Source organism: Canis lupus, chromosome 17, assembly GCF_048164855.1.
Source record: "Canis lupus baileyi chromosome 17, mCanLup2.hap1, whole genome shotgun sequence".
NCBI lineage: Eukaryota > Metazoa > Chordata > Mammalia > Carnivora > Canidae > Canis > Canis lupus.
This window is the reverse complement of record NC_132854.1, coordinates 15,009,923-15,034,111: the sequence shown is the minus strand read 5'-3', so window position 1 is coordinate 15,034,111 and position 24,189 is coordinate 15,009,923. Positions and strand designations below refer to the sequence as shown.

Sequence of the window (24,189 nt, the reverse complement as noted above, 5' to 3'; positions counted from 1 at the left end):
CTCTCTGCTTCTCTGCCCTCTTCCTTTCCTACACCAACGGGGTGTATCTTTTGCGCTTGAGTCCCTCACATTCAGAGAGCATATAGTTGCTGGGGGTTCCTGGGGTGTACTGCCCAGGGCAATTTGCTGTCTCGTTGTATTCTGTTTTTTCCCATCTGTCTTTCCCCTAGTAAGGCCTCTGCTTTATCTCCACTGTGTCTGGTTCTGGATTTCATGGTTCTTGTACTATGCAAAGGACATATACGGTCACTTAGGGTGAGTCCATCTACACAGAAAGTATGTTTTGCTGGCATTTTCTGTGATTTTTTTTCTTTCTTTCTTTTTTTTTTTTCTTGCCATTGGGCTTTCTCACTGTTTGCTTCCCCCACTCATCTCGGATTCATGGCTGCCATTAGCTAATTTTAGCAGGCCTTGTGCAGTTTGTTTTGCATAATATGCTGGACGAGAAGATTGGTGTTCCATGGGCATGTTTATATTGGGGTCTGATGTACTTTTTAAAAGGCTCTCCAAGTCCCTGTACTGAGAATAGACTTTTAGGAGAATAAGGATGAAAGCTGGGAACAGCTGTTATAAAGCTGTTAACAACTGTTCAGGTATATTAATGAATGACTGCAGCACAGTGGTAATTGGGGAAATGGTGAGAAGCAGTGGAATTCTGGATATATTTTCAGGGGAAGCTGATCTGGGGTTTGCTGCTGGACTGGTGGAGTGAAAGAGGGCAGTCATTTGCAGCTGTGCAGGTCTGTCTTTGAGATGCTGCTTCTGCACCGGGGAGCTTCGGGCAGGCTTTAAGTGGGTAGGACTGATTCACAGGAGGACTTTCCCTGTGGCACTTGCCATCTTGCCCAGTTGCCAAAATGAGCAGTGCCATACTCACTTTACTGATCGGCTGGAATCCTTTGGTGTATTTAAATTCTGGATGGAACGGTTTTTCCTTGGTTTGTTCCAGGTCTGCCATAGAAATCTTGAGTGCCTGGGGGCATGGTTCTGCATCTCTTCTTGGTCCCTGTGCAGCCACACGAGGAGCCACTCCATATTCATATCTCCTATTCAGTTTAGAGGCTGGTCTTGGGCCCCACTGGGCTAAATGCTGTAGCTGCTTCACACACGAGGGGAAAGCCTGGGAGACGTTCTTTAGTCATCTCACAAATGGTTACCTTAAAGCTGCTCCTGCTTTCTAAGTGCTCAACTGAGGATCCTTGGCCATAATGAATGGCTCCCAAATTTGCTAGGATTGTGGTTCTCTATGCTTAGGTTTGTTATTAATATGATCCCATTTATTTCCTCTCTTTCATAAAAGAAAATAAAACTTTCATAAATTTCTGGTCTGCTGTTTTTAGTGCTGCCATGCTTCTATTATGTTTTTGTTTGTTATTTCAGTGGGGGCGTGGGATGTAAGGGAGGCACACTCCTGTGCTGTCTGCCATCTTGGTCTAGTTGTTTGCATTGTTCCTTAATAATTGAGTGTGTGTGGGGGGGTATATGGAAGAAAAAGGACATGGGAAGATTTTTTTTAGGTTCAGAGGATAGAAAATGAATTGGCTAATTTGTAGTAGTTGTTTTTTCAGGTCCTTAATATTTCTGGCTTATTCTACTTTTCATGGTTGCTTAATATAGGATAAGCCTAATTGGGTATTATTTACTTTTTCTCTGAAGATTCCTCCTTGGAGGATAGAATCTAAGAAAATATAATTTAAAATCTAGTTTATGTCTATGGGAAGTTTAAGCATCACTCATATTAATTTTCTAATTACCTACCTGTAATGATGTGAATGCAGGAAACCGCCTATAATTTTCTTTTTTTTCTGGATAGGGAAAAACGTGTCTACCTTAAGTTTTAATAAAAGGGTAGGATATAAACCTGTTTTAACTGTAGAGTTTGCATGAATAGTAAAATTTCATGTATTGAAACATTTTCTTCTTGTATTAAATTCCTTCAGAGTACATTTCCTTACTAGGTTATGGTATCAAGTGTTATTGGAATTGATTTTATTTTATGGGTATTAATTTTAAAGTTAAAACTCACTACTCTCTATGATAGTTTTGTGTACTAAATTGGAAAGGTATTTTATGTTGTCACTATGGGTTGGGTGACTGTAGTAATGTTTCATATTAGTATTTAATGTTAATGCATTGAGGCAGGAATTAGGATAAAAGCTTAAAATGTACCCTCCAAGGACCAGAGGTGGTGTTGATTCATTTTTTCCTGTAGTGCAGGTTACTTTCAGTAATTCTCCCATCTGCAAGGGATACCTTCCAAGACCTCCAGTGGATGGAGGTTACAGATCATATCCAACCCTGTCTACACTGTTTTTTCCTACACATAATACCAATGATACCTAGGTACCATAATACATAATTCATACTTAGGCATGGTAAGAGATTAATAATATTAGAACAATTACAATAATATACTATAGTAAAAGTTACGTGAAGGCGGTGTCTCTCAAAATATCTTATTGTCCTGTACTTATTCTTGTGATGATGGGAGATAAAACAGCTGATGCCTCCATGATGAGATAAAGTGAGGGCAATGGCTTAGGCATTGTGACATGGCATTAGGCTGCTAGTGACCTTCCAGCAGTATGTCAGAAGGATCATTTGTCTCTTAAATGCCTTCCAAGATTAGCTGTGCCAGGACAAATCCTCAGGCATGCTATCCAGAGAGGTTTTTTCCCCACGGTGAAATGCACTTCCATAAAAACTAGAATTTGAATCCAACAGTCCCTTATTTGAGATGTCTGCTTCTCAAGACCACTCCCAGATTTGGTGATGCAGTAGGAGGAGGATACACAGGATTCAGCATACAGTTGTACTCAGGCTCAGATTTATTCTACTGAAAGGATACAAAGTAACATCAGCAAAGGGTAAAGGACAGGTGGCACGAAATCCAGAGAATTGCAGGTAGAAGACTTTAAGAGTCTTTCTCTTTGAAATCACAAGACAAGCTATAATTCCTCAAGATGTGCATGGTGCTGTCTGCCAGGGAAGCTTGCTAGAGTGCCGGTGCCCTGGACATTTATGAGGGGTTGGTCAGCCAGGCACCTTCTGCCCTGACTGCACCCAAATTCAAGTTTCCCAGAAGGAAAGACCATGTTTAACATAAACTACAGTGTACAAACATTGAGGCACGGTGAGCCATTCTTACCAGGAAACGGCAGGAACACTCCTTCAGAGATGCCAGCCAGGACCAACCTTGCCAGCAGGCCTTTCTCAGGATAAGTCTCCGGTTTGCTGTGTTGTGACTCAGATATTCTGATGCCTTGTGTTCTAGATATTAAAGCATTCTAAGCTGAGGCATGCTAAAGTATTAAATCTGAGAAAGATTTAATGTGGATTGTTATCAGACTCCCTGTACTAGGACAGTGTCATCTGCTCTGGGTGACAGCTTAAAAAGTAACAGTTCCTGCTGAAGCCCTTGGGTGACTTAGATGTTCTGATTGCTGATGGTTCTTCTTGCTGCCTTTCTAATCCTCCGATTCTTCTGAATTGTGGACTCGTAGCTGACCGTGCAGATTTTCTTTGCCATAGTCTTATTTTCCTATGTAACAATCAGTTCAGTTGTCGTGATGGTAAGACTGCTTTGTATAAAGTACAGATCTTAAAATCTCTCAGAAGTGTGGCAAAGGTAATGTGGGAAGGTGGGCAGGTAGACAGCAGTGAGTTTAATTGACTGGGAGTAAAAAGCTACCTAAAGTCAGCCTTCATTATGCCTTTTAGAAGTTGGCTAACCCAATCATCACCACCACTTCTTAGGCTCTTAGCAGTAATGGCAAAAGAGTGAAGGGGCCAGGATGGTGACTTGAGAGTCAATCTTGCAGGATAAGTAGAGGTTACAAGTTACAGTTCCTTTGACAGCATTATCTTAAACATTTTGACAGCTATTCAGGATTATGAAACTGCTCAGGAACACAATGAAAATGATCAGCAGATTCGGGAAGGTCTAGAAAAGGCACAAAGGCTATTGAAACAGTCGCAGAAACGAGATTATTATAAAATCTTGGGAGTAAAAAGGTGAGTTATTTAAAATTTACATTGTTATTTTTAATCAACTGTTTTAAAGCTTATTGTTGCTCATTTTTCTCCTCTGATTCAGTTCCTTGCTATGTAATTTTAGTCATGGGTTAAACCTAACCATCTTTCACATCATAAACATCACATCACGAAGCTATTTTGTTACAAGCAGGTTTCTTTATAGAGATTAGTACTGTGACAATGGGAGATTAGTGATTGGTGACAGAGGTAGGACACTGTAGCATGATTTTTTTTTGGAAGGATAAAGGGGAGGGAGCTTTCTTTTGGTGGGGACAGGACGGGGAGAGCGGAAGGAGAGAGCAAACTTCTCTAGGCTAAGAATAAAGTGGCACTTTGAGAATCAATTTAGAGCCACTGAGATAGACAGAAGGTAGGTAATTTATACAAGATCCACCTTCCCTGAGCAAGGGAGCCATCAGCTTTCAGTCACAGTCTGCACCAGAACTAAGTAAGCTAACCAGAAGCAAAATAAAAAGTGTGGTTCAGAGTCAGAGCTCTCTCTTTTAATGCCAGGAATTGTATCAGGTTAAGTTGGAAATGCAAAGTTTAAAAATGGGTCTGATTTTTTTTTTTAAGAGAAAATTGCAGAGATCAAAAGTAATTTCTTCCCGTTGAGATTCTGAAGGCTGACCAGCTTTCATGATCATCCAGAACTGTACGTTAAGCATTCAGCCTATGACCCCATTGGCACTGTTAGGGAAACCAGTGTCAATTTGCCAGTGGGATCTTAAGTGTCTCTTAGTTTTTTTGTGCCAGTGTGTTGGCCACTTCTTAACTAATGACTGATAATATTAATACTGCTCAGAAACGCCAAAAAGCAAGAAATCATTAAAGCATACCGAAAATTAGCACTGCAGTGGCATCCAGATAACTTCCAGAATGAAGAAGAAAAGAAAAAAGCGGAGAAAAAGTTCATTGACATAGCAGCTGCTAAAGAAGTTCTCTCTGATCCAGGTATTGTTGGTCTTTAACATGTTCTGTGCTTCTGAAAGGGCTGAGTCAGCGGTCAGTGGCCTGCTAGCTCTGCAGTAGGAGGACACATGGCAGGCAGTGTCATGCGGGGGGTGGCGGGCTGCTCCGGGCCACCCCACGGGAGCTGGTGACTGGTCCCCGGCCTTGCAGTTGCAGAAGTCCAGTTTCAGGCCTGCCCCGGCCAGATTCCCGGCCCTCATGTGCCTGGTGCAGTGGGGAGACCAACAGTCATGGAGGCAGGAGGCCGGATTTACTGCCCTCCTCCTGCACAAGACACTAGAGCTTTTTGAGTCTCCGCTCTTTCACCTTTGATAATGAGAGCACAGCAGTGAGATGTCTTTAGTTCCTCCCACCACCTTCCCAGATCAGTGATGATTTCTTCATGCCAGACTTACAGGAGCTTGACTAGGAAACCAGGCTGCCAGGCTAGAAGGTACAGTGCAGAAAAGGGGATTGTACACCTAGCCTGGGGGCTTCTCTGGAATCTTGCCCTAAATCAAATGTTCATTAGATTTACTGGTTGCCAGAAATGTTATCACAGGCTAAAATGGCCTGGAAAATGAGAGAGAAAGCAAAGAAATTAGGTAATACTGAACAATATTTAGACATTTCTAAAGGGAATTTAATGTGAATTACTACTGCTTTTTTTGTGCCTTTTCATTGTCAGCAGGAGCTATGACTTGAGCTAGACAGATTCTTCAAAAATAGAAGGAAATCATGCTTTGTGCCCATTTGGCAAATATTTTTTGAACATCTGCTTATGCTATGGAATTGAAGCTTTACGATCCTCCGTTCTCATTTATAATCCCGTATGAGAGGTAGAAGTGTACTTAATGAGTACAGCAGGAAAGTCTGTTCTTTTCCTTAGCAAATGAGCGCCAACATCCTGCTTGGTCTGTCCTCTGAGCCTGCACAGTGCACAGGTGGGGCCATGGTCCTGGAGTTGAGGCTCACAGTCACAAAGGCATCGAGAACTGCATTTGTAATTACCAAGAGTTCTTTTTTATTCTATTCCTTTTTCTCAAACCTATTTTAAGGCTGAAATAGTTTTTCTGGTCCCCAAGGATATTAGCTTGCTCTCGTGCCACCCGCATTTGTCCCATTTGTCTGCAACAGTCTCAGTCTCGTCAGAGACCTTCCTGGGGGCGGGCATAGCAGTGAGTTAGCGTCCTGAACTGTACACCGGGGGCTTTGGTTCTGTTGGGGTTTAAGACGGGAAGCTTGGTGGGTTGGTGAGGTGGAGGCTGCATCATTGGGGCCAGGATGGTGACATGGCTCTTTGATCTTAAGGAGTGTGACTTTTGGAGGTCTCCTTGGCAATTATTTTTTTTTCAGAGAAGAATTTCCTTGAGTAGCTGCTTGTGAGGCAAGATGATTTAAGGGGCCTGAATTTCAATGAATACCCATTTTCAGCCCTGAACGTGAACCCCTTCTCCGTGATGGGCATCCTCTAGGCTGTTTCTCCAGAGACCAAACCTGGAAGCGGGGTGGGAATGGGAGAGCCGAGGTTTGTGTATCAGGCACACCTGTTTGATGAGAGGAAAGTAAGGAGTCCTGCGCCCCCTCTCCCCTCCCCTGCGCCTCGGTGAATACCTGGGTCTTAATTTGCTCATTTCTTTCATAGAAATGAGGAAGAAGTTTGATGATGGAGAAGATCCCCTGGATGCAGAGAGCCAACAAGGAGGCGGTGGCAACCCTTTCCACAGGAGCTGGAACTCATGGCAAGGGTTCAATCCCTTTAGCTCAGGCGGACCTTTTAGATTTAAATTCCACTTCAATTAAACCAGCTGTTTTTCTGCTCTTCTTCCTTAATTTTTTTAAAAGATTAAAAACAAAGAAACCTTGTTCCGGGATCCTAATGAAAAAAATTCAAATCTTTTAGTTTGTCCATGACCAAAGAGTTGTTTTAATAGGAAAAATCGTTCTTACCCATTTTAGACTGGAGGTTGATGGGTTTGTGGAGGCAGGGAGGCGAAGACTGGTTCTCTTTCTGACAGAGCAGCCCGTGTAAATGTTTGAGGGTCTGGAAGAAGGGTCTGCGGTAGGCGAACCTGTGGAAGTGCTCACGTATCTTCCTACACTGGAGCACGCGGAAATGCTTCTTCACAGCCTTGCGAGGTACAGCAGTGCCTACACGTAGGAGGAGGAGCTGTGGTCTTCACAAGAGCGGGTTATGTTTTAGTATTCTGCAAGACAGTATCAACACTTTGAGCTGTATGTTCTTAGGGACAACTTTGCTTAGGTTCTGGTCAGACCAGTTGCTTGCAAATAATCTTACATTACAGAGCCTCCGTTAATCCACACACATTCCTATCTCTGCTGGCATGAGCATGGCTGGCGCAGGAGGAGGGATGGAGCCTGTCTTTTAGAAAACCTGCTCTCAGGTGGTAGTTGATGTTACCAGGTGCAGACTCTGGATGGACGTGAAGCACGTATTTTATGTTGGGGACCTGCAGGAGAATACTGAAGACCATGGTCATAGAATTACTTGTAAAAACCTAAGGACCCTTTTGTTTAATATGAAACAAATTTTAAAAATGTGTAACATAGGTTCGGATAATAGAGCAGTGGTATTATTTAAAATAAGCTTGAAGTGCAGAATGAAGTACTTTAACAACTGAAGTTGTGAAACAATTTCCTGTAACAGGACTGCCTTAGAAATATAAAGTTGCTCAATTGACAGAGAATGCCATGTTCCCCACTTTTAATAAAGGCGGGCAGCTTCTCTTCCATCCTGGCCAACCTCTTGGATGGTAGTCCCTCCCAAGTGGGACTGTCTGAGGCGGCCATTAGACAGGAGACCTGCCCCTTGACCGACCCTGATGCCTGTGAAGGTTCTCTTCCCTGGAAAAAAATTTATGTTTACAAATCTAGTCAGCTCTGGTTGCATCTCCACCACTAAGATGGCATCTCTTTTTGGGATACCTTCCTCAAACCTTTTAAAAAATGAAGTATTCAGTTTTTGTATACTGGATAATTTTTTCCCTAAAAACTGTTGATTAAGAACCTTAAATATTTATGGAACTAGTAATACTGCATTTAAAATCTAAGATAATTACTTTAGGTAAGAGTTATTACCTTCATTCTGGAAAGGTTTTTGTTTTGGCCTCAGAGCATTTTGATGAGTATGGGTCTAATATATTGTTTTTGTTTTTGTTTTTGTTTTTTTTTAAAGAAATCAAGCATTTTAATTTCAGGGGTGGGAGATGTCCTGACCACAACAGCCAAGCACAGGGCATTTAAGTTTCCTTAAGATGTTTAAGTCATCTTGAAACATATATGGAGAAAAGTTCTTTAAACGGAGACAAAAATCACACAGTTGAGCAAAACACCTTTGTGCTTTTTGCATCTGTTTAGAAGTCTATTTCTTACCAATAAACAATGCATTTTGAAAATTAGTAAACAGTTCGCAGCTTTCCTTTTCTTTTAAGGTCTCAAAATTCAAGCCAGTGCTAAAAGGATTTCCAAGGGAAATTCAGTTTTATTCTTTCATTTTAGTAATCTCATGACTCCATTATCTCAGTAATATCATTCACCAGTCTGGTTCTTTGGTAGATGATGTCACCGTGACCATTTTCTGATCTACCTACTTTTAAAGTAAGAATTTTCACACAGAATAAGGAGGAACTAGGAAATCACTTGCCTTTCCATTCAGAGAAGACCATGAGGAGTCACCCCAAGGAGCCAAAGGGCCAGGACGGTGGGAGGGCTGGCCAGTGGGAGAGGCATCCTGGGTACTGGTCACCTCGCTCACCGTCAGGCTGCTGCCCAGACGTCTGTTTGCATTATTTTGTCAATACTGGTAATAACCGGAATTCCTGTTCCTAAAATTTTACCGTGGATTCAGTTTAGCCCCTGTAACTGAGATGCACAGTTGCTTGCTGGTCTTCAGTGAAGAGACAGGAGCTATGGTGCCAAGTGCTAGTGCCACAGAGACTTGAGGACAGCACGGCCTGTAAGCCTAGCCTGGGCGAGCACCAGTGGGAGCCCAGGCCCCGTGCTGTTCCTCCGTGACCGAGAGAAGCCCGGGGGTGCAGTCCTCCCAGCCTGCTAGGAGAGGTCCTCACACCACAGAGAGCAAGGGACTGAAAGGCATTTGACTTGACTTGTTCTTGGGTTTCTTCCACTTGCCAGTCTCCTGGCTCTTGTTTCTGGGGCCTGCAGCTGCCCGGTAACCACTATGGCTCTTTCTGGAAAAGTAAAATCAGAGGGGTACCTAGCCTTAGGTTATTATATTCCTTTTTTAAACTCTTTCCTTCCTTTTTGGTAAGCTCCTAAAATGAAGTATCACTTGTCTGTACAACGTGGATATTTTCCACAGCAGCAAGTATTAAACACATCAGCCTATAAACATGAGAAGGTTCTAAAAAGAGAATTTATTGCCCATTTTTGAAAGTTTGTGCTTTCTTAGCATGGATAAATGAAAACTTGAAAACAACTTTAATAGTTTACTACTGTGAATTGGATGAACATAATGCTAACTTTAAAAATGTCTCTCTTTAGTCAGTATTAAAACTTTATCTTAATTATCAGTATGAAAACAACTTTTTTGGGACTCTTGAAAATGGAATGTAAAAACTACCTATAGTTTTTTTTCTTTTTTTTTTTTAAGAGAGAAATACTGATAACCAAGTAGGAAAAAAATTAATAGAATCACAATTTGAAATTGGCAGCATTTCCCATTTATGGTGGAAAATGGAAAATTTCACCTTTTTTTAAAGCATGGAATTGGTCAGAAGTTGTGACATTTACTGTGGGGAAAAAATGTGTAAGATTAGCGTAAGTTAAAAATGGTCCCTCAGGTTTTGTTAGAGCTGCCTGCCTGAAAGCACAGGACGCTGGGCAACAGGTCTTAGAAAAGTTGTAATGTCAGTAGTGTAACCTGAGAAATCCGTGCAACTCTGTTGAATGTAGTGGACTTTACCATATTTATAAAGGAAGGAGGAAGGCAAATGCTAACTTGTCAACAAATAATATCCTTATTCTAAATCAGATCATTCCTTTTGTTAGTAGCAGAGTCTATTCTCAATTACAAATGATATTAATAGGTGGGGATAATTTTTTTTTAACAGATGATCTCATTTGCTGAATGATTTAAGAGTAAAATTAGCCACTGCGTGGCTTTATGTACAGTGACCGGTTTTGTTGCACTCGTCTGTGGTGGACCCCCTTGCCTACAGTGGAAAGCAGAGTGTGGAGGAGGTAAAAATTGGAGATGTTTGAGAAGTTAAAATACTATTCCTACTGTAAGGCTGTTGCCGGTTCTGAATGAGACAAGTAATTTAATCCATCTCAATTTAGTGTTTTAATAAAAAAACCTGAAAATTAATTGAAATGGGTCTCAGATATGTCTGCAAATATGGGTACTATTTTTATGCCCGTGTATTTTCACATTTAATAAAAATATTTATGGTCAAATCAGTCTTTTCTTGCTTTCATTTCATTTTTAGTCTTTTGGAGAAGTCTACCTTCCAACTTTGCTTTACATGTGGTCAGGGACTAGGTGACAAAAGGATGGGTCCTCTATGTTGAGCTGAAGCATGAAAAGTAGAAATGGTTTTTGTCAGAGCACAGAAAGTAGAAATGGTTAAAACCTCTTAACCCCAAATGTGCAAGAACAGCGTGGACTTTAAGTGGACAGTTCTTTGGTTTCAATACCATTAAAATCTAATATTTAAATTGGCTTTGTTTGAAGACTTTTGGGTTTATACTGTCATTTGCACACTTCTGTAAAAGTCATAAAGGAGGTTTGCTTGGGGTGGGAGTAATGCTGTTTATTTCCATCAAAGTTCTTTTCTTTTTAAGTAACCCCTCCACCCGGCATGGGGCATGAACTCACAACCCCCACATCAAGAGTCACAGCCAGGCGCCCCTGTCTCAGCCAGGTTTCTAACTACAAACTCAAGCAGCTTTCTTCTCAAGTATTATGCACACCCTGAAAGTACAGGACTACAACGCTTTAGAACCTTCCCAGAAAGTGCAGTTTCCAAATTCTTAATAATAATCATGCCATCTTTGCATATATGAGGACTTGGCCTCCATCTGGGGTGTCTGGAGGAGAGAGAGGAAGGGCAGATCCATTTTCGCTTCCCTGATCTTCAGGACTCTTCTCGGTGTGAAAGGTGCTTTAAAGACCGCAAAGGATAGCTCTTCTATTGAAATTCCACCGTGTTAGGCTTTTCTTAGGATTTTATTAACTCTCCTTGTCACCTGTTGCAGTGTTTGGTTTCCTGCGACATTTAATCCCTCTCATTACCTCGTTACTAAGACCTCGTGAAAGTGGGTATTGTATGATTTTCGTGCAAATAAAAGAGCACGTCTTCCTCCTCCTGGACACACCTGGTATGTTAACAGGGCTGTGGGCTGTGGCCTTTCTACCAGGACAAATTTATGAGGGATGCTGTACAGGGAAGACAAGTGGCACTATCAAATCCCAGTAGGCGATCTGTCCTGGTCTCTGAGCTTTACCCGACAGACTGAGTGCTAACGCACACCCAGAATACACAAACTCTCAGCAGTTTCGGCTAAGGATTAACGGACGGCAAACCCATCACTGCACTTGAGGACCAGAGCACCCAAGCTCTTCCCATGGTCTACAACCCCCTGCGCGACCGTGTGCCTTCCCCTCCCCAGCCCTCTGTCCCCTGCCCAGCACGCTTCTCCCACCTCACCTTCCATCCCCAGTGTCACTCTCTTCCTGACACTTTCCTTTCAGAGCATTTTCATTTGGGCATTTGTTCAATGTCCTTTCTTCTGGTCTGGTTATGGAGACTTTTATTTTGGCCTTCCTCAGCTGAAACCTTTCAGAAGCATTTTCTGGTGGCAGCGGACTGTGGGAAGACAGAGAAGGTTTCGTGCCGGCAGGAGCATCCATGACTTCTGTCTGAAAGGGAGTCTGTGCTCTAGACTAGATTCTCCACAATTCATCTTCCTCAGCAGAGTTAGTGCATCGTTATTCCTTCTCTGCCTTCTCCCCCAATTTTCAATTACGTGAGGTTGATCTTTGTCATTCAAATGTTTTGGTTTTAAGCCCGTCTTTTGAAATTTGAGTAATTTTTATTCCCTTGATTTTAATTACTTTTAACAGATTTTTTAAAAAAAGATTTTATTTATTCATGAGAAAGAGAGAGGCAGAGACACAGGCAGAGGGAGAAGCAGGCTCCATGCAGGAAGCCCAATGCAGGACTGGATCCTGGGACTCCAGGATCACGCCCTGGGCCGAAGGTGGCGCTAAACCCCGGAGTAACCCACCAGGGAGCCCCCCTAATCTTTAAAGTGAAATCACAGCAGATGGGAAACAAGCCTGACATAGTTGGGCACATCCATGTGGTCAGAGAAAGCTTTTAAAATTCAAATGATTAAGAGCTGTAGGGAACAAGATTATTTCCCAAATCTGGAATCTTTGAAAAACGTGGTTAACAGTAACTCTTAAGTCAAGAGGTTCCACTCTGGAATTTCCCAGAACACAGAAGTTTGTGTTTGGTAACCTGAGCTTTACAATATTCTAAGATGGGCGCAGCTGTCCCACTGCCATGAAACCTGCAGTCTCCAGAGTGAGGCAGCATGGCCCCCTATGGCCCGCCACTCCTGCTAGGCACAGGCTTGCCTCTAGGTTGAGCTCTGGTCATCAGGGCCATGGGCCTTCCTGCCATCCCTCTCTCACCTGGTCACTAAAGGTAGGATGGTAACCAATCCACTGGTTCTTTGGATGTGAGTGGGCTGCCTTAAATCTTAAAATTGGGAGAAGCAGGCAAGACGGATGGGATGGTGGCTTAGACTTCAGTACTGAGACTGACTCATCAGCACCTATCATCCTTGGAGCCAGGGAGCTGGGCCCTGTTTGAGTCCTTTGGTGAATAGTCTTACTTGTTCTGGTGGGAAGTTAAATGTCACTAACTTCTTTGAGATACAGCAGCAGAGAAGAAAACAGTGTCAGCCTGCTTTAGTTGCTGGTGGTACTGACTTGGCGTCTACCTGCTGGGGCAGTGTCAGCAGTCAGGCTGTTTCCCAGGTGCCCAGAACAGGACCTGGCACGTAGAGTAACCACATGAGCAGGCTCCCACTTGTGTCAAATTACATTTTTCCCATTAAAGAAAAGCCCGATTTTAACTGTAACTCCAGGCTGAGATGGCCGAGGCGTTTCCCAGTATTCTCTCTCTAGAGGCTCCAGTGTCCTCTGAACGAGACACCTGCACCCAAAGGATGGGCACCTCCAAAATCCAAACTTTTGAATATGAGCTTCTGAATGGTATGAAGACTGGATGGTCTTCAGTCTCATATTCTTGGTTTACTTTATGCCTAAACTTGATAAGCTCTACATGATAAAATCTCCTAATTTTTGAATAAACTATTGACAGTGTCCTTTAAGGAGGGGGAAAGAGAAGTGGATTATAACTGCTCACAGAAAATATTTTCTTTTTCTTTCAGGATTTTATTTTTGTTAGTTTGATATGGGCCCTGCATCTGGAACTAGAATTCAGGATCTAGAATGTACACCCAAGTTCCAGGCTAGATTTCAGCACTTCCCGCTCAGTGCAGCTGCTGGCTTTCTCTGTCAGTTCCCAGGCTGTGTCCCTGAGACGGGGAGATTTTTGTATGGCACAGCAGGCTATATGCACCAAACATAAAAATTTAAAAGTGAGCCATTTTATAAAAGAATCTCCCTGTAAAGAAGTATGTTATTTATAAATCTGGATTTTTAAAATTTAAAAAATTATTCTTTTTAAGTGGGCTCCATGCCCAACATGGGGCTTGAACTCATGACCCTCAGATCAAGAGTCACATGCTCTACTGACAGCCAGCCAGTGCCCCTTATTATTTTTTTTTTAAAGATTTTATTTATTCATAGAGAGAGAGGCAGAGACATAGAGGGAGAAGCAGGCTCCATACAGGAAGCCTGACATGGGACTCGATCCCGGGTCTCCAGGATCACACCCCAGGTTGCAGGGGGCGCTAAACCGCTGCGCCCCCGGGGCTGCCCCAGCCAGTGCCCCTTAATCTGGATTTTTAGATGCAAGCTATCACTCATCTGGAAATGAGACCTGTACACTGTGCCCTTCAAATCACATCATACAAACTAGAAGGGGAGCATCAAAGACTGTTTACATTACTCTACAATCTTATACTCCATAAAATATGAAGTCTGGCATATTGAAGATGGTAGGTAGTCATGAGCATGGGTCTCCAGTGCCTTTACCTAACCGATCGTTCTCCTCAAAAGATTCTTATGGACGTGAAAACAGAGGCTGACAATAAAGGAAAGCAAAATGCCATGCTACCATCAGATGGCGATTCTACCCCAAACACCATGGCACACCTCAGTGAGCTGGGCTGGAGCATTGGCCTACACGAGATGCTCAGAGGGTGTCTTACCTCTCCCCAAGCCCAGATGTTATACAGACTCCGAAGAGGAGTCAGCACCATGGAGTTGGCCACCCCAGGCTAAGTTACCACTCCAGCCTTTGACAGCATCCCTTAGGATCCTGGGAACTCACAGGAATAATCTAGTTCCATCAGGGCAGGGCACACCGAACAGTCCATTTGATCACAGACCGGCAGGAACAAACAGGGTGACCAGGAGAGGGAGAGCTCTTGACTTCTAATTAGGAATGAATGAAGCAGCTGGGAATAAGGAGGGTATTTTCAAATGCTATGGGTGTGCTGCCAAATAGCGGAGGGCTAGACTCATTCAGAAGAGCTCAGAGAGCAAGAGGAGACACCGTGAATGGACAACTCTGGCTCCAGTGGAGCTTGGATCTCCCGGCCTATCTCCTGAGGAAGACTGCTCCCTAGGGCCTGGCAGGTTCCACTGCTTGCGTGGGACGGGGGCCTGTCACCGTGGCTGGGGCTAACCTCTGTGGGACATTTCCCACACCACACTTGGCAGCAGATCTTACAGGGAGCTTCTTACACAGCCCAGCCCTATTTAATCAGCTTCTTCAGGGGATGGGGTTCAAATGTCACTGGGGTCTCTTCCATTCCCAAGATCCAGATTTAGAATAGGTGAATAGTTTTTGAACACTATTTCTATTCATCTATCATTAATATATAGCAGGAAAACAAACTTCATCTTCTTAGTTTCATAAAACTGACTATACTTTTTACACTCCTTTTAAAAGAATATATATATACCTCATAAGCCCATGAATATAATTTTGTGAAATAAAAATTAGAAACATTAAGAAAATACAAATTCAGCCTAGGATTGTATCATATCGTCTAAGATAAATAAATGATTATAGGACCATGCAACTCTTTTAAAGGGAGTTATAAGTGGGCTGAATTTTTTATTATTCAGAGGTAACCATGAGTCTTTTTCAAAAGAAAAAAAGCAGAAAGTAGGTTTCTCTAATTTAAAATGTGTTTTGTGAATAAGGAAATGTGGATGTGCAGAGAGGTGGAACACACAGATGTAGGTGGTTTGGTAAATCCCCATGATGACCAGTTAGATATGTTCCTTTACTGGGCTGTCTTTAATGGGTGAAAACCCAGTGTTTCAAACAATAAGGAGAAAGAAATAAGCTAGTTTTAAATACTCGATGGTCATTTTTTATATAACTTAAAATTATTCAGTACAATAAGTACATGTATTTTTAAATAATATTTGAATATGTCACTGATCTTAAATGAAATTTCCAAGTCTCAGCAGTAGTTCCACACTTCCCCAGCAGGTGGCAGACTTCTTGTCATACTTTCCTCTTCTTTCTCCTAGAAGCCAGTGCTAGAGCTCATCATGCGTCAAAACTGCAGAGGAGGAAAGTTTGTTTGGTTACCGAAATCTTAAATATCAAATTAGCTTATTAGCATAAATCTCACCAAAGTAAGAGATACAGAAAAAGCAGCACAGGTGCTGCCTAAGGATCCTTTGTTTTGTTTAGTACTTATTTGCCTCTTTACATGAATGAGATTAGTTCTCTGTACATTATGGTGTCTATCCATATTGTGTTACAGTACTTAGATTTTACCACCTGGAAGGGCACTCTCATGAGTCTAGGAGGACAAGAACCACATTTTTTTTTTGTCTTTGTTACCTCTGAAACCTAGCACCCCGTGCCTGGCAATGGAAGCCTTGAAAAATCCTGACCATGCACAAAGAGCCTATCATTAATGTAATGGAATAGAGAGCAGAAGCCATATGTGGCCCTCTTCTGAGATGGGAGGAGACTGAGCACTCACACACTGACATGCGTTGACACACGTGCAGGGATCAAGACTAGTGAAGACTTAGAGACCAAAATGGTTTCTTCTTCTGCATCACTGAGCTGTCACATACTAACTGATTTTAAAACACTTGAGAATTCAGAATTACATTTTCAGGCAGAAACGAATTAAAGTATAATTTAAATGAATCCTATTCCACAATTCAAGATGTTAGAGTATGTTTTTCTCTTCAGTAAATTCTGGAAGGAATTTACTGGAAATTCCTTGAGATAATAAGGAAATATAAAAGGGAATAATGAGAGTAGGGGAAGTGGTTATGAGACATCGTTGGAGCTGACTTATGAGTGAATTTCTAAAAATGGAAGACAGAACACAAAGCTGATATATGAGCACACAGTGTGGACAAGGGGCTGATTTTCCAGAGAGAGGAGCCTGGGAGAGCCTGGTGGGGTGTGAGAGAGAATGTGAAGCAATAACTGAAGTGCTGCTGGGGAAATCTCTGCCTCTCACCTGCCCACTCATCCTGTATTGTGCATTTCAGAGAGAATGGGACAAGCTGTTTATTCCAAGACAAAAAGTAAATGATGTTTAAAAAAAATTGAATATAAAAAAATTAAATATAGATTGATTGATTTTCATAGGAGTGTCAACGTGCTTAAATAAAATGTCCTCATTTCGGCTTTGGGCCAGGTCTATGTGTGGGATGGCCTTTCTCTGTTCCGTGCCCATCCATCCAGAGAGGTCTGTCATAGTTCTGCATAGGCTGAGGTACCTAGAGCTACTGGTTAAGCCTCCCAGTCAGGGAAGAAACAGACATCTTTACACAGAGGAAACCCTTGCCAGCTCTCTGTATTGATCAATCTAATCTTTTATTCTTAAAAATATACAAACAGCCAAGGATCTCCAGGCACTTGGGGAGGACCAATAGCAAAAGAAAAAAGGACCAAGATGAATAGACAAAACAACACACTCTAAAGAAATAAAGGTAACAAAGAGAACCAAAGAGGTACTTAAGATAATTCTAATATTTTCAAGATTATTCTGAAATAAATGAAACCATAAAACAGGAAGAAACTGAAATTCAAAGGCAGCAAACAGAGAAAAAGATTTGTTAAAAAGATGTGATTGCTCCCTTAAAAAAATATCAATAGAAGTAAAAAAAAATTCCCTGAACAGAAGGGGAAATCAGGAAATATAAAAAGAAAACAACCACAGAAATATAAGGAATCATAAGAGACTACTATGAACAATTGTAAACCTGGAAACTGTGACACAAGAAGAAATGAATAAATTCCTGAAAGTATACAACTTATCATGAACATAGTGACTTGAAGAAACACAATACCTGAACAACCAATTACTAGTAAGGAGACTGAATCAGTAATCAAACCTCCTGAGAAACAAAAAGTCCAGGACCAGATGGCTTCACCGATGAATTCTACCAAACATTTAAGGAATAATTAATACCAATCCTTCTTTAATTTTTCTAGTCAATAGAGAGGAAAGGAACATGTCTTTTTTTTTTTTAAGATTTTTATTTATTTATTCATGAGAGACACAGAAGGAGAGAGGTAGAGACTGAGGCAGAGGGAGAAGCAGGCTCCCTGCAGGGAGACCGATGTGGGACTCGATCTCAGAACTCAAGGATATGCCCTGAGCCAAAGGCAGTTGCTTAACCACTGAGCCACCCAGGCATCCTGGGAAGGAACATGTCTGAACTCATTTTATAACACCAGTAATGACTTGATGCCCAAACCAGAAAAGGTCACTACAAGTAAATTATAGAGCAATACTCCTGATAAACAAAGATGTAAAAATCCTCAACAAAATATCAGCAAATCAATACATTAAAAGGATCACACACCATGATCAAGTGGGATTTATTCTAGAGATGCAAAGATGGCTTGGCTCAACATCCACAAATCAATCAATATGATATAGAGACATCAACAAGATGATGGATAAAAATCATATGATCATCTCAATGGATGAAGAAGCATTTGAAAAGACTCAACATCCATTTATGATAAAAACTAAACTAAGTGGGTACAGAGGAACTATACTTCCTCAATATAATGAAGGCCATATATGATAAGTCCATAGTAACATCATACTCAGTGGCAAAAAGCTAAAAGTTTTCCTTTCAGATCACGAATGAGATAAGAATGCCTAGTCTTACCACTATTATTCAGTACAGTACTGGAAGTAGTAGCCAAAGTGATTAGGGAAGGAAAAAAAAAAAGGCATCCAAGTTGAAAAGAAGAAAACTGTCACTATTTGCAGATGACAAGATATTATATACAGAAAATGCTAAAGATTCCACCAAAAAACTTAAAACTAATAAGTGAATTCAGTAAAGTGGCAGGACACAAAATTAATGTACAGAAATCTGCTGTGTTTCTATAAAGTAATACCAAACTGTAAGAAAGAAAAATTAAGTGGCACCTGGGTGGCTCAGTTGGTAAAGCATCTGCCTTCAGCTCAGGTCATGATGTCAGGGTCCTGGGATTGAGCCCCAAGTGGTGCTCCCTGCTTGGCAGGGGAGCCTGCTTCTCCCTCTGCTCCTCATCCTGCTCATGCTCACTTGTGCTCTCTCTCAAATAAATAAATAAAATCTTAAAAAAAAAGAAAAATTAATAATCTATTTACAACTGCATCAAAAGACAATATGTAGGAGTAAATTTAACCAAGGAGGTGAAAGACCTATACACTGAAAACTATGAGACATTGATGAAGACACAACTAAATGGAAAGATATTCCATGCTCATGGACTGGAAGAATTAATATTGATAAAATCTCCCTACTATCCCAATAAATCTACAACCCATATAAAAATCCCATTGCCATTTTTCACAGAAATAGAACAAACACTCTTAAAACTTATAAAGAACCACAAACCCTAAATAGCCAAAGTAATCCTGAGAAAGGATGAAGCTGAGGCATCAGGCTCCCTGATGTATGACTATCACAAAGCTATAGTAATCAAAACAGTTTAGACACTGGTATAAAAACAGATACACAGATCACTGGAATAGAAAGAAGCCCAAAAATAAAGTCATACATACATGGTCAATTAAGCTATAACAAAGGAGCCAAGAGTATGCAATGGGGAAGTACAGTCTCTTCAGTAACGGTGTTGGGAAAACTGGACAGCCACATGCAAAAGAATGAAACTTTGCCCCATTCTTACACCATACACAAAGATTAACACAAAATGGATAAATGTTAAGACCTGAAGCCATAAAACTCCAGAACATGGGCAAGTAAGCATCTTGAGATCAGTGTTGGCAATGTTTTTTGAATTTGCCACCAAAACAAAGGCAACAAAAGCAAAGTAAATAAGTAGGACTACATGAAACTACAAATCTTCTGTACAGCAAAGAAATCATCAACAAAATGAAAAGGCAACCTATGGAATAGGAAAAAATATTTGCAAATTGTGTATCTGATAAAGGGTTAATATCCAAAATATATAAAGAACTCCTACAACTCAATAGCAAAAAAACCCAAAAAACCAACCAACAACCTAATTAAGAAAATGGACAGAAACTCTGAAGAGACACTTTTCCAAAGATGATATACAAGTGGCCAACAGGTTAACATCACCAATCATCAGGGAAATCAAAATCACAATAAGATATCAGCTTGTACCTCTTAGAATGGCTATTATCAAAAAGACAAGAAATAACAAGTGTTAGCAAGGATGCGTAACAAAAGGGAACCCTTGTGCACTGTTGATGGAAATTGGTGCAGCACTGCGGAAAACATAATTCCTCAAAAACTTACAAAAAGGACTACCATGTGATCCAGAATTTTACCCCTGAGAATTTATCCAAAGGAAACAAAAACATTAACCTGAAAAGGTATCTATGTTCTCATGTTCACTGCAGCACTATTTACAATACCCAAGACATGGAAACAACCTAAGTGTCCATCGATGGATGAATGAATGGCTAAGGAAAATGTGAGGTGTGAGTGTGTGTGTGTAATGTATCAATTTAGCCATAAAAAGAAGGAAATCCCGCCATTTGCAACAACATGAATGGATCTTGAGGACATTATGAACTAAGACAGAGAAAGATACTCTATGGTTTCACTTATAAGTGGAATCTAAAGCAATACTGAGCTCACAGACACAGAGAACCATTAATGGTTGTCAGAGTGGGGCTGGGGGCTGGGCAAAATAGGTGAGGAGGAGATCAAAAGGTACAAAGGTACAAACTTCTATTTATAAAATAATGTCATAGAGATGTAATGAACAGCATGGTGACTGTATTTAACATTACTGCATTGTATATTTGAAAATTGCCCGGAAATTTTAAAAGTTCTCATCACAAGAAAAATTTTGTAACTGTGTATGGTAATGAATTATTAGACTTACTGTGATCATTTTGTAATATTGTAATATTACTAATAATAAATGTTATACACCTGAAACTAATATAATGTATCTATCAATTATATCTCAACTTAAAAAAAGGAAAAATGAAGAATAATAGGTCATGACCAAGCTGAGTTTAATTCTGGAACACAGGGATGACTCAATATTAGGAAATATATTAAAATAGTTTGTCATATTAATAAATAAAAAACCAGATAGTCACCTCTATTTCTGTTAAAGAGGCAGTCAATCAAATGAAACTCATTCTTTTTCTTTTCAGATTCTAGTTAGTCAATATACAGTGCTAAATGCAACCCATTATTGATAAAAATACTTAATAAGAATCAATGGCTACTTCCTCACTATGATAAATTTTTGTAGTCCAAAGCTATTATCTTACTTGATAGGGAAATACAGAAGATTGGCCAGGCAAAGTGAGAAAGAGGCCTCGTACACTACTGTTATTTAACATTATATTAGAACTATCAGCGAAAGTAATTAGACAAGTAAAAGCAATATGAACAATTTCAAGTAAGATATGTTTAATCTTGGGAGGGAAAAACCAAAGACAATTAAATATTACTATAAATGAGAATTCAGTATGATCACAGAAATAAAAATTCATATGCAGAAAACAATACTCTGTACAAGTAACCAACAATAAGAAGATATACTGTAAGAGAAAATCTCATTTATAATAGCAACAAAAAAGATGATATACCTAGGAAGAAACTTAAAAAGATATGTTTAAAACTCAGATGAAAAAAAAATAAAACTCAGATGATTAAAATGTTATGATTCTTGAAAACATTAAAACTGAACCTGAACATAAAGATATAACATGTTCTTAGATGGGAAGAACAGTTTTCATGAAGATGTTAATACTCTCTAAGTAATAGATTTAATCTCCCCTCCAACACCACCGCTCCCTAAAACTGAAAAATTTCGACCTAGATGATTCTAAAGCTTATATGGAGAAATGAACAGGAGTACCAGGAAAACAACAACAAAATAGCAATGAAGGGATATGAGCCCTACTTAATATTAAAACATGTTATACATCTTCAATAATTAAAGAAGTGTAAAATAGGCACATGTATAGACAAAGATCAATGGAACAGGATAAAAAAATGTGCCAAATGAGACATAGATAATACAGAAACTTCGTATATGATAAAGGTGGCAATACAGATCTCTAGAATAAAGATCATTAATTTTTTTCCAGAGTTGGATAACAATCCAAAATGAGAAAAGGATAAGAATAAACAGTTGAAAGACAGAAGAAATTACAAATGACTCTTAAACATCTGACAAGATTCTCAACTCCATCATGTCAGGGGTTGAACTGTATCCCTCCAAAATTCATAAGGTGGAATCCTAACTTGTAGGACTTCAGAATGTGACCTTATTTATAGTCTTTATAAAGGTAATGAAGTTGAAATGATGCCATTAGGGTGGACCCTAATCCAACATGACTGGTGTCCTTGTTGGATGAGGAAATCTGCACAGAGATATATACAGAGAGAAGATAAGGTGAAGAGAGCCAGAGAGGAAATGGGCACCTACAAGTCAAGATGGCCTGGGACAGATCCTCTCTCAATACCCTCAGAAGAAACCAACCTTAATGACACTTGGATCTTGGATGTCAAGCTACCAGAACGCTGAGACAAAAAAATGTCTTTTGTTGAAGCCACCTAGGCTGTGCTACTGTGTTAGAACCCCAGAAAACGAATCTGGTTTATAATGAGAGAAATGCAAAAATTATAAAAGATATATCACAGCCTTAAAAATGATTGACTCTGTGTCTAAGAGAGGTCTTCCAATTTTATTCTATATATTTCCATGTTGTTTTAATGTTTATAACATGTCTTACGTTTGTAATTCAAAATTAAGTAAAAAATCCAATAATTTTTTGTAAAACATTTCATTTTTAAAAAAATTATTTTTATACATAAATGCATATGTACATAAACACAAGCAAACATGCCATTCTTCTTTAATTAAGATGGGGTCAATCTTATTACAAATATTATTCTGTATTTTTAACTTGAAATATACTGTCAACAAAATACGTTTATTTCTTTTGCAAGGCTACACTATATTTCATTGTTTGTATGTAATGATATTTATATAATTAAGTCTATTAATGGATAAATTCTTAAAAAATTTTTTTTTTTTAAATTAGGTTCTATGGCTAGCATGGAGCCCAATTCAGGGCTTGAACTCATGACCCTGAGATCAGTACCTGAATTGAATAGATCAAGAGTTGGAAGCTTAAGCAACTGAGCCACCCAGGTGCCCCAATAGATAAATTATTTCTAGCTCATTAAAAACAATGGCACAACAAACATATGTATATAGGTATCATTCCTTTTTTTTTTTTTTTAAGATCTGAAAGAGAGAGAGCAAGTACACACACACATACACGTGTGTAGGAAGGGGCAGAGAGAGAGTGAGAGAATTTCAAGCAGACTCCTGGCTGAGCAGGGAGCCCAATGTGGGGCTGGATCTCACGACCCTGAGATCATGACCTGAGTTGAATCAAGAGTCAGCGTAACCAACTGAGCCACCCAAGAACCCTGTCATTTCTCTCTCTCTTTTTTTTTCCATTTCTCTTTTTTAAATGTAAATTTGTTAAAGTGAATTGCTGGTTCAAAGGGCACACACATTTCAAGTTTTTGTATACACTAATATTTCATTAATTTATACAGCTACTGTATATATGAGTATATGAGAGTATTTACTTGTCAATACCCTTGCTAACACTGTATATTATTAATCCTTTAACTCCAGTTTGGTAAGCGAAACATTCCATCTCATGTTCTGTGCATTAAAAATTTTTGAGGTAAAAAATTTTTTTTTGAGGTAATTAGGTAAAATTTCCTTTCTTTCTTCTCTTTACTTTTTTCCTCTTCTCCCCTCTTCTCTATCTTCTTTATATTTTTTCCTTCAAAACAGTTCTACTACACTACTTACAGAATCTTCTGAATTTAAATAATGTTTTAATTAAATTATTTAATTCATTAAAGACATATGGGTGTGTTTTAAATACTGAACTTCTCAGAAAATAAACAAAATCACACTGGTTTTGCTAGGGAATACACAAAGTCAAGATGAAACACAATTTCATGCTTATGTGAGAAAGTTTATATACAACATTTTTATGTTTATACTTATCATTTCAACTTCTTGAAAAAATAAAGCTGAGGAGAATAAGAATTTTATTCTGAACCAATGGAAAAACTTACTGTTGAGGATTAATATAACCTGTGAAGGTCTCTAACACTGACTGGAGCCCATGGCTATTTTTAAAAGAGTAAAGAAAAATTGAGAGAACGAGGCACTGATGAGGAAAGAGAATTGTGAGGCAATCGAGAAGTTTGAATTAGCTTTACAAGAATATTCAACACTTATTTGTTGAGGGTTTAGGCAGTGATGAAATGCCCAGAAAAGCACAGTTTAATCTTGGAAATGGAAGCAAATCTCATCCAAGTCCCACTCCAGCCCTAAGGCTATTGGAACCAGGAACACTCGGGAAATCCCTACTCTATGTGAGATTAATTTAGGAGATAGCAGGTAGTATTTCTAGTTAGCTATGTATGCCTTTTACTAAACTTCAGGGCTTGGATTTTCCCATTTG

General features: G+C 39.8%; 2 protein-coding genes across 4 annotated transcripts in view; one reads left to right on the top strand and one right to left on the bottom strand.

Annotated features, from left to right (window-relative positions):
* Positions 1–10,425, top strand: part of DNAJC3 (DnaJ heat shock protein family (Hsp40) member C3) — a 92,389-nt gene extending 81,964 nt beyond the window's left edge. For both annotated transcript variants that reach the window (XM_072782601.1, XM_072782602.1), the window contains exons 10-12: positions 3,882–4,014; positions 4,841–4,989; positions 6,632–10,425. In XM_072782601.1, coding sequence (XP_072638702.1) covers positions 3,882–4,014; positions 4,841–4,989; positions 6,632–6,789 — 440 coding nt within the window. In that variant the 3' untranslated portion in view covers positions 6,790–10,425. The remainder of the gene's footprint in view (positions 1–3,881; positions 4,015–4,840; positions 4,990–6,631) is intronic.
* UGGT2 (UDP-glucose glycoprotein glucosyltransferase 2) overlaps positions 8,149–24,189 on the bottom strand; it is a 191,763-nt gene continuing 175,722 nt past the window's right edge. For both annotated transcript variants that reach the window (XM_072782599.1, XM_072782600.1), the window contains exon 39: positions 8,149–15,750. In XM_072782599.1, the coding sequence (XP_072638700.1) occupies positions 15,728–15,750 (23 nt within the window). In that variant the 3' untranslated portion in view covers positions 8,149–15,727. The remainder of the gene's footprint in view (positions 15,751–24,189) is intronic.